At 36.7% G+C, this 16,634-nt stretch overlaps 1 protein-coding gene across 2 annotated transcripts; it reads left to right on the forward strand.

Annotated features, from left to right (window-relative positions):
* The first annotated feature begins 1,485 nt into the window (after positions 1–1,485).
* On the forward strand, positions 1,486–15,681 carry CLK1 (CDC like kinase 1). 2 transcript variants are annotated; one of them, XM_027873730.1, is made up of 13 exons: positions 1,486–1,599; positions 6,061–6,227; positions 6,510–6,738; positions 7,854–7,944; positions 8,319–8,385; positions 12,461–12,577; positions 12,663–12,829; positions 12,914–13,008; positions 13,092–13,221; positions 13,494–13,576; positions 14,507–14,586; positions 15,238–15,328; positions 15,431–15,681. In XM_027873730.1, exons 2-13 carry the CDS (start codon positions 6,061–6,063, stop codon positions 15,575–15,577), a joined length of 1,464 nt encoding a protein of 487 aa, XP_027729531.1. In that variant the 5' UTR covers positions 1,486–1,599; the 3' UTR covers positions 15,578–15,681. The 2 variants fall into 2 exon arrangements, with proteins under 2 accessions (XP_027729531.1, XP_027729532.1); XM_027873731.1 differs by lacking the exons at positions 1,486–1,599; positions 6,061–6,227; positions 7,854–7,944 and having other exon boundaries at positions 6,712–6,738.
* The last annotated feature ends 953 nt before the right edge of the window (positions 15,682–16,634 follow it).

Raw genomic sequence — 16,634 nt, forward strand, 5'->3', positions numbered from 1 at the left:
GAGAACAAATTCTTTTATTAAGGGGATTTGTTCTGTGAAGTTTGGATTCAGTCAAAGGGTAGTACTTGAGGATCTAGAAGGCCACAGGTTCCCCACCCCTGGCTGGGTCTTCTGAGCTGAATTGCCTGTAGAGCCAGAGTGTCCTCAATATCTCCCTTCTCTGCCACAGCTCAGTCTTCTCTTTGCTCCTCGTAGGCATGGTGGTAATGCTAGGCAGGCTCCATCCAACCTTTGGAATCTCTCCCTTTGGTTCTCAGCTTTTTCATTTAATACAAATTGCTTAGGACACACAATTCAAGAAGTGTGCAGACTTTGTTCATACTCCGTTCCAAAGATTGATTTAATGAAAAAATGTCCTTTTCTAGTTACCAGAGCTAAAACGAGCTGCTGCTGCTATGGGTAGGGATGTTTTTCAGTTCAGTACTGGGTTCAGTAGTGTTGTCGGGAATGAATTCACAGACCCAAGCATACTTTGAGTCAAAGTGAAAAAGATTTATTGTTATGCTATACAGCAGGCAAAGGTCCCTAAGGAATTCTACCATGGGGGGCAGAGCTCCTTAGGAAACTTGCACCCTAACAAGAATGACGCTAAAGCTTATACAAGAAAAGTAGTGGATTATGTGGCAAGTATGCTAATTAGGTGATAACATACAACTCAATCATTCACTACTGGAAACCGAGGGGAGGCAGGGAGAGAGGGTTCCTAAAGGGTGTATTTTGGTCTGTTATGTCTGTAACAAGATAGTTTCAGGAGTTGATGTCTATAGCTTGACCTCTGGATTGTATATGGTAACTATGGGCATCAGTACATGATAGGTTTGCTGGTACAAGATAGTACTGTTCATACAAAGGAAATTCTACAGAGGTCAGCTTGTTCTTGTAACTGGGAGAGAGAGTTTGCCTCACTGGACTCCCTCTTGAGTCACTGCCAGAGATAGGGTCTTTGGGCTGGAGGGAAACTGCCAGGGATAGTGTTTCTGAGACCAGGGAGAAATTGGGATCCAAGCACCCCATCAATGATGACTGCTCCCTAGTTTAATTTAAGATCTGATTCTTCTCTAGGACTGAGACAACTCTCCTCAAGGAAAATGTCAGTTCCAAGGGCATTTTAGCTGGCAGTCATCCAAGAGAGCGTTTTCCTAGTCTTTTCTATTGTCTGCCAGGCCCTGCCCCAAACTAATTCACACTTTAGCCTTGTCAGTTCAATCTATCAACCAATCAATCAATCCATAAACATTAGTTAAACTAGGGGCCATGTACTAGGCTAATCTGATTGAGACAAATAAACTGAAAAAAGAAGCTGCGGAAACTAACAAGAAGAAACTCTTTGTGCACATGCGCAGATTCGGTCTGTAAGCTCCGCCCACTCCCTACGCTAGCCACCACCCTTCACTCACGTCCCCACCTCAGTGTGTTTACCGCCCCGCCCCCTCTGGGCGGGGCCAATGCGCATGCGTCCTTCTTATTTTAGAGAACAATCCTGACAACCGCGTCAGTCTGCCTGTCGGAATCCGTCGCGAGCGGTAGCATTTGGCTGTTGCTCCGTCCGCTTGGGAGGCTAGTTTCGCCCCGTCGTAGCCCGTTTCCTTGGCCGAAACGGTAAGTTAACTCGGGTGTATTTTCTTAAGGGTCCTGGCAAAATCCCCCTTCTCAGTCTAGTCCTTTTAGCGACTTTGAACTTTCGCCTTGAGCGGCCTCCCCCGCTGCCCACCCGGCTTTGGGTCCCCGGATTGTGGCGTGGCCGCCGCCATCGCCTTAGGGGCGAGAGATTTTGTAGTAGGAAAGGAATGACCCAATCCCTGTTTCCCAGAATGTCCTCCTTTAGGGAAGGGGGAGGCTTTGGAGCGGAGCCCAAGGTTGCGGGCGCCATATTGTCTTCTCCGGGGCTCGTTCGGCCGCGGCAAAATGGCGGAGTGGGGGAGGGGAGGAGGGAGACGCCGCCCGTGGCTGCCGCGCGCTGGATGGGGGAGGGGAAGAGGGAGCTGGCCTTGTCTGCCGCAAACTGCCGCCGCCCGGGCCTTTCTCGACCGCTCGCTCGGGGTCGTTTGTCTTCCCTTCACTCTCGAGGGTGCTGACGTTTTTGTAGTTGGAAAACGGAGAAAGGAAAATCGGGGGCAACGTAGTTTGTTCCCCTGGGAAAATAATACCAGTAGGCCAGTTCTATTTTAAAATCATGGAGCTTTTGGAGACCGAAGCTGCTAGTTTGTTGAGCAGAGAAGGAAAAGCTGGGCCAGGAGACGTAGCGAAAATGCAGCCATTAGACCATCTTTTCTTTTTGTTTTTTTTTTTTTTTCTTAACGTTTCCGGCATTTGGCCACGGTAGCTTATATCTGATGAAATCTTTGTTTTCTGAAAGGATGTAGCCGACCTGGCCTGCTCAACATTTGCCAACTTTGACCTTTCCCTCCCTCCTAATTCGGCCTCCCTGGTTCTCTTCGAAAACGTGTCTTCATGATTTAAAAGAGGATCTTGTTACTGAAAGGTTCTCTGAACCGGGCAGCTGTTTACACAGGAACGCTGTGTGGATCGTAGTAAATCACGTAGTCTAGCCATAATCATTACACAAAAGTCTCATTTTGCTGACAGCAATCCAGTTTTCGGAAGAGAATGATGTCACAAACAAAGCAACCTAGGGGTTAGAGAAGCTAGTGAAATGTGTTTGGAAAGTGTACCACCATGCTATCTTTATTTTCATTTAGCCCAATGCTAAAAAAGATCGTTTACATTTAGTATTTGAAGGAAATTGGGCCTTCAGTAATTGGTAATATCAAGCCTTTGCACTAAAAAGAAAAAAATTTTTTTTTGAAATGTAACCAGGAAGAATAGCTTAAAACTTTTAACTTTGAGTTGTACAGTGAAGGTTTCAAGGAAGATGTTTAATTAATAATTACCAAAATTGAGTTTTAACATGTCATTTTTCACAAGTCTGAAAATTGAGAATTTCATTTGTATGCAGTACTTTGAAGAATATCGTTTCATGTGTGGCTATTTTCATAAATGGTGTGGTTCTAGATTAGGGCATTGTGGAAGGCATTTCTTTGTTCCTGTTGATTATTGTAATTACTTGTTAGTGTTGTATTATCTCTGATTCTAGGTGTCCCTCTGACTTCTCTTCTTGGGCCTTCTCTCTCTAGGCCACACTTGGTGACCTTATCAGCTTCCATGGATTTAATTACCATCTCTATGCTGATGATTCTCACCTTTCTGCTGACCTTCAATCTCTTATCTTTCAGACATCTCGAACTGGGCTGTCCAGTAGACATTTTTAAGCTCATTATGTCCTAAACCAAACTCATTGTTTTACTGTGTTTCCTCCTAAACCCTCCTCCCAGAAACATCGTCCCAGTCCTTCAGGCTCAGAACCTAGGAGTCATCCTGGATTCTTTACTTATCTCTAGGCACTCTCCCATGCAGATACACAATTATTGCCAAAACCTGTGATTTCAACCTTCCAGCATCTCTCAAATAGTCCTCTTTTCTCCTCTGTCTCTGCCACCACTCTAGTGTAGACCCTCAACTCTTAAGACCTGGACTATTGGAATAGCTTCCTGGTGGGTCTGTTTGCTCTCAAGTCTCTCATTACTCCCCGTCATCTTACACCTTATTCCCCAATATTTACTTTTTTAAATACAGTGACACTGGCCTCCTGCCTATTTCACAAACGAGTTAATCTCTCTGCCCTGGGTTTTCATTTTGGCTGTCTTTAAATACCAACTAAAATCTCACCTTCCACAGAAAGTCTTCCCCAACTCTTCTTAATTCCAGTGCCTTTCCTCTGTTAATTGTTTTCTATTTATCCAGTATATAGCTTGCTTTTTGTATAATTGTTTGCATTTTGTCCTCCCCCATTAGATTGTGAGGTCCTTGAAGGCAGGGATTGTCTTTTTGCCTGTTTGTATCTCCAGTGCTTAGCATAGTGCTTGGCACATAGTTGGCACTAAATGTTCAGTGATTTTTCATTTGAAGAACCCAGGTCTTTCCTGTCTCCTTGACCAGTTACTTAATGTAGGACTTCATCAAGAAGCAATCAGCATATGCTAGGCTTGTTCCTGAGACTTGGTATATAAAGAAAAAGCTGAAATAGGTGTCACTAAGAAGCTTATAATCAGATAAGGGAAGCATCATGTACTTATATACCTAAATTAGCTACATAAAGTAGGTAGAAGGTAACCTTAGAGGAAAAGACACATGGTTTTCCCCTTATCTCTAACAGTACTTTGCACATGTATGTTATGCCTTATGGCAGAACGCTTAGCGTTGAAATTAAAAAAAATTTTTAACTGAAAGTGTTGTCCAAAATTGCTATAACTTTTGTATAAAAGTTCCTATCTCTTAGGTAAAAATAATTTGGAAATTTCCCTAAATTCGTTGTGAAAATTTTGGTATTTGTGGATGTAAGACAATCTCAGTCTTGTTATGTATGTAATTTTCTGCTTTATAACTTATATAACTTGTGAGCTTTGAGACTGTGTACTTTGTTTTTGTTTTTCAGTGAGGCAGTTGGGGATTAAGTCAATTACTCAGGGTCACACAGTTAGTGTCAAGTATCTGGTTTTAGTCTGCATTTGAACTCAGATCCTCCTGACTCCAAGCCCAGTGTTCTATCCACTGCACCACCTGGCTGCCCTTAGAGACTGGTGTACTTTGGAAATGGGGAGAATAGACTTTTTTCATGTGTATCAGTCTAATAGACACAATGTTAGGTCTTAACTAAAATTTTATCTATTTTCCCAATGCTTAGTATAGTCTCTGCTCAGTCACCTAATTTAATTAAAGCAACACCTGCTTTTGAATAGTACTTATAAAAAGTTTAATAATAATTTGTTACTTCAAGTGTTTTATTAGTATATAGTTGCTGTAGCTAACTTATTTGACAGACTTCTTCCAAACTTGTATGATACCGCCCTGTACTTACCTTTCAGGTGAGATAAGACCTACTAGAGATTAATCCAACCATTTGCCAGTCTTGTCCCTTTAATCTCCACAACATGTTTACTGTTTTGTGCCCTTCTCTCACACACCCATTATCTCAATTTATTGATCTTTGAGCTTCATTGTCTCCTCTCTCAATCTGTCTTCCATACAGATAAGTTATTTTGAATCTAATATCACTCTCCTGTTCAAAAATCTAAAGTGATGCCTATTTCTTCTATGATAAAAATAGAAAATCCTCAGCTTGACATTTAACATTGCCACATTCTGGTGTCTAACTATCTTTCCAATCTCATTTTATGATAATTCTTCACTGTTTTTTAAACTAGCTTACCATGTGTTCCGTGTTTCCCATGTCTGTAATGCATTCCCTCTTCACATCCACTAGATAGATTCCTAGTTTTCTTCAAAAATAGCTTAGGTTCAATTGAGATGAGGCATTTCCAGACTCCTTCGCCCCTCCAAAAATATATATATATTTTTTCATTTTGTATTTAATTAGCCTATTTCCCTTCAGTAGAATTAAAGGGTAGGGACTGGTTATTCTTTTTATTTTCATTGCTTGATGGTTAATATAATTCGGTTGTGTGTTTTGTTTTTGTTTTTTTGTTTTTGTTTTTTTTTTTTAATTATGTAGCCTTGAAGAAAATCACTTTGTGCTGTATTGAAGTAGGACTTGAGTAGAGGCATATTGTGAATATAGTGAGGGTAGAGGAAATTGTTGCCATGTTACTATACCTCAAAGTTGACGTTTCAAATTTTAATTCTAACATGCATTATTCTGAAATAAAGCATGGGTTAGTTCCAGTACTTGACTGGGATTTGCTTGGAACAGATACCGATCCTGACCAAGTAAATTCTGGTGTAAGAAGAGGCCTTATTTAGAAAGATGATGCTATTTATTGTGAACGTATTAGGGTACTTTCACAGGTTAAGTCTGAGGGTGGTCACTACTGGGCTTGAAAAATGTGTGGTATTTGTACTTTGGCATTGTTCTTGTTTTTTATTTGGAATTTTAAAAAGTAACCATGTGAAGATATTTTCTCATGGTAATACAATTATAAGGAATTCCTCTAATTGGACAATTTTGTCATATAAAGTGTAACTTATGAAATTTTTTTTTAATAGATGCAACATTCAAAGAGAACAGATTGTTCTGATTGGTTTGAAAAGGAAAGTTGGGATGACAGAAAATGGAGTAGCGGTATTAGTGGTCATAAGCGAAGGAAGAGATCTCATAGCAGTTCCTGGGAGAACAAGCACTGCAAGCACAATCACTTGAAAATTTATGATCGGTAAGGAAGTATACTGTATTATATATACCATATTAGACACGTGTGGGTTGTTTTGTTTTTAAATTGAAGTTTTTGTAAGTTTACAGCCCTCGAGAGCAAATTTTCTCTGTCCAGTACACTAATCTCTATTGAGTTTGTTATTAGTTGAAAGAAATCTATAATATTGGGGGGGGGGAAATGTCCCAGATGACTTCTTGTTAGTATCATTCTTTTAGAGGCTTTTTGAAGAGTTTTAAAATAGTTAAAAAATTGGTGACTGAGTTCTCTGTAATTTCTTTTTAGCCATTATTTGGAAGCCAGACGTATAAATGAGAGAGATTACCGTAATCGACGCTACATTGATGAATATAGACATTACTACTGTCAAGGATATGAAAGCGGATATCACCATAGAGAACAAGAAAGTGGTTATTACAATCACAGTAGCAAGTCCTCTGGTAGAAGTGGAAGAAGTCATTATAAAAGAAAACACAAGAGTCACCGCAGTACAGCGCATCGTCATTCACATGTGGTATGAGCAATTTTTTCACTGTTTTGGAAATTTAACTTCTTTTCTAAGCAGGAAAACTTGGATTCATGTTTGACAATTTGGGACAGTTATGTTATAGATGAAGCAGTATGAATTTTTAAAACTGCTGAAAATTTTTTTTAATGGCCTTGGATGGGAGATTCCTGAAATGCATATTAATAGTTTAGTTTTTGTAGTTGGCGTTTGTTTAGCAGATTTCTTGACAGTAGTTGTTAGTGATTGTCCTTCAAATTAACATCGGACATAACAGACAGGCAGCTCAGTTTAAGATAGTTTATATGGCAAATTTAAAGATATATAGATTCCAAATAGTTTTATGCCACTTTCAGGAAATTTCATTTGTTCAAAATTAGTTTGATCATTTTGTTGTAAATATAGATAAAAAAAATTTAAGTTTATGCATAGCTATGTTTATATATATATACATAGTTATCAGATTAATAAACAAATGCTGACTGCAGTTTGAGGATCAGACATGCCTGTTGTCTGTGTATTTAGCAGGGCATGCTGTCTGATCTTTTTTTTTCCTATATGAAGCTGTTTTGGGATTTTAACTTACTGAACAGCTGTTTTTAAGAACACTGCAAATTATATCAGCATATTTTAGGCTTTTTAGCAATTTCTTAAGGAATTATTACTACATTTTATTTGTTTAACTGTTAAACATTCCTTAAAACTAACAGGAAACTTTAACTTGGCCACAAGGGCTACTTTTGTCAAACAAGCAAATCAATGTCCTGGAATTTTACAACATTAATTTAAGGACACTAGAGACTTAAATTACATTTCAGTACATCATTAATTTTTTTTTTTTTTAAGGAAAAAAGATTGTATTATGTTTTGTTGCCTTGCCACTTTTAAGTATCTTATCTGAAAATCTGTTCCTTGCCATGTTTTTCTCCTGTTAACATAAACTATGTGCCCTGTGAATTTCTGGGGACTGAATTTGAAATTGCTCCTGCCAACCGTTTGTGGCCTGGCGTGTATCTGAATGCCTGAATATCTCCCCGCTGAATGAATTTCGTATTCTGCCCTGAATTCACTCGGGTTTATTGATTGGCTGGACGATCTTGGTGCGGCCCACTTGACGTTTCCAGAAGAGTCACCGAAGGAAAAGATCCAGGAGTGTAGAGGATGATGAGGAGGGTCACCTGATCTGTCAGAGTGGAGACGTACTAAGTGCAAGATGTATAGAATATTTTTCAACACTTATTAACTTTTCAGATAGCATAATCTGTTTAGACTAAGATGTCAGGGATTTGAAAGTCTTTTCTTTCTCCTTTTTTTCCTTTTGTATTCTTTTGGTGGGGGGATTGTTTTTGCTTTCCCTAGAAAATTAAATGCTTGCTATTCAGCACTTCCAAGATAGTAATGTTAGTTATTTTCAGAATGCCAAAAGATAGTTTAAAACTAATTGTTTTGATGAGTTATCCAATAAAATAAATGTCTAGTGATAAGTAGTATCTAGGGCAAGCTACATTAATAGCATTTATCACTCATGAATAACAATAAGTAAAATACTGCCATTTCTTGTGTAAGTAAGATTTATTTCTCTTTTTTAGATGAAATTGTTGATACCTTAGGCGAAGGAGCTTTTGGAAAAGTTGTGGAATGCATCGATCATAAATCGTAAGTGTTTAACATAATTTTTTTCCTAAATAAATTTTTCTCCTACCCTAGTTAAATAAGTCTAGAATCATTTGTCCATATTGTGTTCTTAATGGAGAAATGAAATTGGACATCTTAATATGATACTTTCGAACAGGGCTTCTGAAGCTTTTTTCATTCGAGACCCCTTCAGCCCTTCTTAAAACTGAGGGTTTCGACTCCATATGGAATGTAGTCTAACAGTCAAGATACTCTTTTTATACTTGGTTTCCTACTTTTGACAAGTCATAGCTTGGATTTGTGGGGATTTAGGGTAGTTTTTGTTTTGGATGGTCTATTCCATGATAAAGATAACTTAGCTTTGTAAGATTTACAAAGTATTTATCCCACAAAGCAACAGTGTGTAGGGGTAGGTATTCTAAATAATACTCCTCTATCAGCAGATGAAGGAAATATTTGCCCATGTTCACATGGCTGGCAAGTATTTGAGGAGGAATTTTAACCCAGGTTTACTGACTCTTAAGAGTTGATGAAGACTTAGATTTCCACTACTGGTAGTTTGTAGTTTTTTACCAACTATACCGAGTACTTAATTCTGATTATTTTTAACCTAGACAATACATTTCTTACTGATAAGACCTTTTAAGTTTAAAGGAGGTGAGTGGTATAAGGGCTTATTGCAATAAAGATGAATTACATTATATTCAAATTATTCAACCAAATCTGTATAACCACTTAGCCTGATTTATAAATAGGCTTAGTTACATGTTTTGTAAACCATGAAACCACCTATAGTTTTTTTGTGCTAACTTTAAAATTACCATTCTTCAAATGGTTCTGCAAACTGCATGTTGATATTTTGTTAGCCAATAAGAGACCCTCCTCTAGAGGACAAACACTAACATTTTAATTATAGAATCTGAGTTGGAAGAGATATCAGAAGGCTATATAATCCAACCCATATCTGAGCAAGAAGTCTCTAACAGACCCAGCAAGTGGTCTTGAAAACGTTTAGTGAGGGCAACCTACTACTTAGATAATAGCACATTCTACTTTCAGGTAGTGCTCATTGCTAGAAATACTTCTGTATATCTAGGCTATAATTTTTTTATATTGCTCTTTTTTCTGAAGCCTTCTATAAGCAGGGCAAGTTTAATATAAATTAAACATTACCATAGAGACTTGTGAATGTACCTTCCATCTCTGTTTCTCACCCTCCCAAATAGAATTTGAAACCAAAGCAATGAAGCGTCGTTACAGTTAGCCTTTTTACTAGGATATAGAACATAGACATAGTTGTAACAGAATGGTGCCCTTTGTTAAAATGTCACAGAACACTGGATTTACCTGTGGTACAGTGAAATCTCATTATAAAATAGCATACTAAAGTTTATACTAAAGTCTTTTAGCCATCATGATATATGCCAATATATTTATAATTCCCAAGAATTAGCAAGTTATTTGCTTTGGAGAAGGAAGCTGAATGTTCTAAAATTCTCATTTAGACATTTTGAGACATAACAATCCTATTTTCCTTTTTCTTCATTTTTGCCATCACGTTTTTCTTCTACAGCTGTGATTTAAATTGCAACATTTCTGTACAGGATAAGAAAAAGCAACCTTATCTCTGTAGTTCTGAGAACTAAAACATTTGGTTTTGTCCTTTGTTTTTCCTTTTCCCCAACTCCTCTGGAAAGATAGTGGTACTGAGAAAGAAGTCACCTGATGATTGATTGATATATCAGATTGCCTTTTTTTGCCACAGTTCTTTTAAGTTTGGGCTGTTCTGAATTGAGCCAGTTGAAATCTGTTCTGGGTAGAAGTGGTCCTATGCCTATCATTTTGGCTTTTGGATAGTTCACTTCGAATAGTCTAAAGATAAACATGGCTTTTCCTAAATCAATAGACAACAAATAGTAAACTACCTAGGACAGATAACAGACATATCATTTTTCTTTTTTTGAAAGTTCTTTCATACCTTGTAATAGAATGATTCAAATGAAGCCTGAGTATTTTTCGAAAACAATTTTTTCTTTTGCCCAGAAGGGAAAATGATAATTAACATTCATAAAACAAGTTGAATTAGTACCTACCATTTCAGTACTTAACGTATTAAAAAAAACACTTAAGATGTGCAATTAATATGTATTTGACAGTTACAATGTGTAGTGTTTGTAGTATTGTGCTAGGACTGTGATGCATACATGATTCATGCTTCCTTCTCTGAAGAAGCTTATCTTATTGGGCAGATATCACACAAAACAACTAAGTGCTAAATTGTATGGTCTTGAGTAAGAGTTAAGAGAGGAGGAAAATTGTGGGCTAGAGATGTCAGAAGAAGCAGGTAGGACAACTAGCCTTTGGAAAAGTGGAAAAGAAAAGAGGTATTCTAAATAAGGTAATAGCACGAAAGGGGAGGGAGAAGGAGAATGAGACCACAAAGAGTACTCTGAAGGGGAGAAAGGGGTACATATGTTGGAAACAGGAAATAAAATTTGTTGGGAAGTATGGGACTAAGTAATAGAGAACCTCAAGACCTCTTTTATAGTGTGGGTAATGCCAATGCTTTCCTATTAAGTAAGGTAATATACCTGAGAAAGGACTTAATGTTAAGAACATTTGTATGGTAAAAACATTGAGGATGACTAGAAATGAGGACTTTTAAGGCTAAAATGATATCTCAGGATTAAGTAATGGGCTGCTAGTCTTAGGGGTAGGTGGTAGCAGTAACAGTAGTATAAGGAGTTAGAGAGTGGCACCTTTCCAAGGAAGCCTGACTATTGGGATAGTAGGTTGCGGTGAAGTATTAAAAGAGAATTCACAAAGTTTATCATAAAACACAAGAGAAAAGTGAATTTCCAGGATGGGGGGGGCAACTATGTGAAGTAGTATCAGTAGTCAAGTGAGGACAAATCATTATTGATAAAAATAGGAGTAACTAACCTCCCAGTAATGTGAGTAGTAAGGGGTGGGTGCCAGATTTGAGATGGGATTTTTTGCCTATCTTAATTTTGCTGACTTGTAGGTAAAATAATATAATTGCTAATAGTTATATAGCACTTACGTGGTAGTGCTAAGCACTTTACAAACATCTCATTTAATTGTAACAACTCTTTGAGTAGGTACTATTATTATCACTATTTTGCAGATAGAGGAAACTGGAGTTAAATGATTTGTCTAAGGTCATATCCCTAGTAAATATAAGGCCAGATTTGAACTCAGATCTTCTGATTTCAGAAGATTCTTTTTTTATTGATCCACTAGCTGCCACAACATGCTGAGTTGAGGAATACTTAACAATTTATATATCAACTTATGGTTTGGTAAAGGGGAGTGATTAATAACTGTCCATGGTCATATAGCTACTGAGTATCAAATTGGATTAGAACCCAGTTCTTTCCTGTCTCCTAGTTTAGTACTTGCTATACCACTTTGCCTCAAAGTAGGTGTTAATTGAAACATGGGACTAGAGGAAAGGAAGAAAAAGGATGGGGAATCTCAGGTTAGCTTTTAAAGAGAACCTCTTTTTTATGACTAGAGGTAAGTGTGAGAAATGTTGGAAGAATTAATAGGTTTGGTGATATGTCTTCTATTGGCATAGTAGGAAGTCAAGTCATCTACTGAAGGAAGGTGGGAAGAAAGTTGAAATCTGAGAGGAAAAGCTAATTGAATGGTAATTCTTACGGTCATAAGTAAATTGAAAGAAAGTTTGGGCTGAAATTGGACAAGACATAAGTGATTGCTATAAGTGTGTACCCCAAGAGAGATTATGGGAGAGAAGATGGTTTTGCTTTTGGGAGTATAAGAGGTAAAACACAGAGCCTTTTGATCAGTGTGTGTACCCAAATTGGTGGATAATTAACCTAGGGAATTAAATGTGAAGATCTCTAGGAGTTGGCTAGCAAAATATGGATATTGGTTCACATGAAGTAATCCAGATACTAAGGTCATCTAAGAAAAGAAAAATAGCCTTTAGAGGTGGTAGTAGACAGCAGAGATTTAAAGAAGAGTAGTATAAATTGATGAATAAATTGTAATTTGAGGTTATAGTAAACTTTGGGAATTGAGCTCACCCAGTAATTTTAACTTTTTCCAGGGGAGGTAGACGGGTAGCAGTAAAAATAGTGAAAAGCGTGGATAGATACTCCGAAGCAGCTCATTTGGAAATACAAGTTCTGGAACACATAAATTCAACAGATCCTAACAGCACATTGTAAGTATCCAGTTGGAATTTGAGGTCATTTGTTTATTAAGCAAGTAAATTACTGACATATTTGTATTGTTTTAATCTATTTTAGTCGCTGTGTTAAGATGTTGGAATGGTTTGAACATCTTGGACATGTTTGCATTGTGTTTGAACTTCTGGGACTTAGCACTTATGACTTCATTAAAGAAAACAGCTTTTTGCCATTTCGAATGGATCACATCAGGAAAATGGCATATCAGATATGCAGATCTGTTAACTGTAAGTGCTTAGAATGTATTACTTTGTTTGTTAAAACTTGTAAGAAGAAAACTTTGCAGCAAATTCTCTTTTCTTCCTTCTCAGTTTTGCACAGTAATAAACTAACTCATACTGACCTGAAGCCGGAAAATATCTTGTTTGTGCAGTCAGACTACACTGAAGAGTATAATCCCAAAATGGTAAGTGTCTATTTGTATGTCAGTATTCTAGAATGAATATTTTCCTCATTCTGTTCTTAAAAATGTTTTTTTTTTTCCCCCAGAGACGTGATGAGCGTACAGTAAAAAATCCAGATATTAAAGTTGTAGACTTTGGAAGTGCAACATATGATGATGAACACCATAGTACCTTGGTTTCTACAAGACATTACAGAGCACCTGAAGTTATTTTAGGTTAGTCTTTCCTTACGTGTTCTGAGAAATTTTGATTTTCGTTCTTAGAATTAATTAGAAGAAGAATTTAAGATTGTTTATTTGAAAATTTTAAACTACATCTAAGTGTGAATCTCATGAGTTGTTCTTTTTATGCATACCTGTATAACAACTTCTGTCCACCTTACTCTGATAGATTCCTGAAACCTTTTTATAAATCTCATTGATTTTCTCATTTTAATATTACTTCTGGTTGACCTTAAATTGCCTTGGTGATTCACTTTGTTTTTCAGCTCTAGGATGGGCTCAGCCATGTGATGTTTGGAGTATAGGATGTATTCTCATTGAGTACTACCTGGGATTCACAATATTTCCTGTAAGTAACTGAGGAATTTTTCTTAACATTAATCTTTGGTGTTGCACAGGGTATTTCTATTTCTATATTTTGGACCATTTTATAAATATTCACTAGTTCTTGATTCTCAGTCTTGGGTTAGATGAAAGCTAGCAATTTAAGAACTAGTTTAAAATTTTCTGGTGAGGAAAGTAAAAGGTCATTTAGTTTATAGGAGATTATAGCCAAGGAGGCCTGGAGTAAATGGAGAGTGTTCTTCAACAAGCTTAATTTTTATAGATCTGAATGCTTAGTTTTTAAAGCCAATTTTTTTTGCTCAGTAATCTCAAGTAATTAAAAATGAGGTATTTCCAATATAAGTAAAATAAACAGTAAAGTAAAACTAAGCACCTTTATTTTAACCAGTTTTTTTTTTTAATCAAAAGTATATTAGCCAGTTTTTTTACAGTTTATATGTTGAAGTAAAAGTCCAGAACATAAAACTCAAAGGTGCGAACCCTATTTCTGGGTCAGTCCCCCGGGCCCCCCCCCCCCCCCCCCCAATACTTCCATATGTATAATCCTGGAAGATTGAATTTAGGTGAGACCTGTAGGTGGATCCAGATAGTGTCTCATCACACTAGATCTTCTGTGGATGTGTAGACTCATTTGTATATATGGTCACTCAATTTTGTGCATTATTTCTTTTCATTGCATCCTTGATGACTATAAACTATAACTCAGCAGTTTTCTTGTGGACCAGAATTCTGATGTGTGGGGTGTTAATGTACTGTGGAGTTAAATTTGATTTTAAATATTAATATATCTTTTTGGGGGTGGTAGTTTACATTTTCTTAACCAACAGTAGTAATGCATGTTTTCACTTTAATTTGGAACTAGCATTGACCATTGTATTTGTCTTCATTTTTTTTAAAAAGTTATTTCTTTACTTATTTGTTTTTATCATTTCAGACACATGACAGTAAGGAACATTTGGCAATGATGGAAAGGATTTTAGGCCCTTTACCCAAACATATGATTCAGAAAACCAGGTATGTGTAATATAACCCATATTTTATGACTTTATGGAGTTCTTTCCTCCAGGTAACATTGTGAGGGAAGGTATTAGTATTTTCATTTTACAGATGAGAAACCTGAGGTTAAGCCATTCAAGACTGAATTATAAAAAAATATTAGATGACTATAAACTAGGCAGCTAGGTAGTATAGTGGATAGAATGTAAGATTTGGGATCCAGGAGACCCTAGTTTAGACACTTAATTACCTTGTGGCTTTGGGCAAGTAACTTAACCTGTGTCTCAGTTTCCTCATCCATAAGAAAAGACCTACTTCCCTGGGGTGTTGTAAGGATCAAATGAGATAAAATTTATAAAGCATTTGGTAGACCTTAAGGTGCTATTAATAGTAAAGTAGTACTAAATTGATTTTGTATTAAGTTTCTAATTCTTAGTATGTTACTTTAGTGAATTAATTGGTTACTACTTTAAAAGCAGATCATGTGAAACATCAGTTTGGTACCAGATTTAATACCTTTGCCTTTTTTTGGTATCCTGGTCTTAAGACTTCTCCCTATCCCAATAGTTTTTGTGCCTTGTCACATCTCTTGAAAGGTTTTTTTGAGTTCCACAGTGGTGTTCTTATCTTGAGTCAAAGATAACTGACTGAGATTCTACTTTATTTTAGGATACAAAAATATTTCCGTCATTACCAATTAGATTGGGATGAGCACAGTTCTGCTGGTAGATATGTTCAGCGGCGTTGTAAACCATTAAAGGTAAGAGATTATTTACCTCTTTTCTCATAAAACAAACTAAAAGTTATTTGCAAAGGTTGGAAGGAGAGATCTGCCTGTATTAATTTCTCGATCTGGTTTCAGGAATTTATGCATTCTCAAGATGCTGACCATGAACTTCTCTTTGACCTCATCCAGAAAATGTTAGCATATGATCCAACTGAAAGAATTACTCTCAAAGAAGCCTTGAAGCATCCTTTCTTTTTTTCACTGAAGAAAGAAAATATGTGACCTGTATTCAATTTATATTTGTACAGCTCTCCAAAGGAGATTATATAATAATAGACTGTGTCAGTCAACATAATTTTTAAGTATTAAATTATTTTGTACAGTTAGCTTTGTAAAATTCTTAATTTTTGTATCACTGCCATGTTTATTTTGTTTGAACAGCGGTTTATTGTTGAGTATCTAAATAAATTTATGAAAACCTTTTTAAGTGCTTGACAACATGGTTTTCTTTTTTGGGGGGTGGGGCTAGGCAGTGGTGTTAAGTGGCTTGCCCAGGGTCACGCTAGTAAGTGTTGTCTGAGGTCTGATTTGAACTCAGGTCTTCCTGAATCCAGGGCCAGTGCTCTATCCACTGTGCCCCCAAAATGGTTTTCTAAAGAAAAATTTTTTTGTGTGTGTTCACTTTGCATTAACATGTACAATACAGTTTTAAATTGTGATTTCATCTTTGTAGTTTCAGTGGAGATACAAGTTCTTTTATAATTCCTTGACTTTAGTTTCTTAGGTACTTTTTGATTTTGAAAGTTTTAGACTTTCAGAAGTTACCTGGTTCACTGTCGTTGTCTGTCTTTCGCCTTCTTGATTATTCCCCCTACCCCCTTCAAAAACACCTGAAATGGCAGCATCCTATAATATATATATCATTGTGTTTTCAGTATAACTTAATTGGATTCTCCCTATTTATCCTTATGGAAGAATGATCTAGTCATCTTAAGTCAAACCCAGTTAATAAGAATGTATTTAAGGGTTGTTTTTTTTTTAATATTACAATGTAATGTGTGCTAGACTTTCTTAAATAATTTTTGATGTAGTACTTAGTTAAGCAGATCATGATGGTACTTGGAATAAGTACCTTCCTCATTCTCATATTTTGCTCTTCTGAGAAGGAGCAGAGCTCTAGGGTAAATTGTATTTTGTCCTTGAATTTCATTTGATCTCAGAGTAGAGAAGAAAATGGTGAATACGGTCCTATAAACTAAAAAATCTGGGCATTTTCTGCATGAAGATTGGGCCTCGTTAAGTTTGATACTCATTTGTTTATAGCACTTAATGGTTTTTA

The sequence above is a fragment of the Vombatus ursinus genome, unplaced genomic scaffold, assembly GCF_900497805.2.
Source record: "Vombatus ursinus unplaced genomic scaffold, bare-nosed wombat genome assembly UNPS02014802.1, whole genome shotgun sequence".
Classification (NCBI taxonomy): Eukaryota; Metazoa; Chordata; class Mammalia; order Diprotodontia; family Vombatidae; genus Vombatus; species Vombatus ursinus.

Coding starts and splice junctions, on each gene's coding strand:
- CLK1 (XM_027873730.1), top strand. CDS start 6,061: ATGCAACATTCAAAGAGAACAGATTGTTCTGATTGGTTTGAAAAGGAA. Junction 12,578..12,662: donor ACAGATCCTAACAGCACATT/GTAAGTATCCAG, acceptor AATCTATTTTAG/TCGCTGTGTTAAGATGTTGG. Junction 15,329..15,430: donor GGCGTTGTAAACCATTAAAG/GTAAGAGATTAT, acceptor ATCTGGTTTCAG/GAATTTATGCATTCTCAAGA.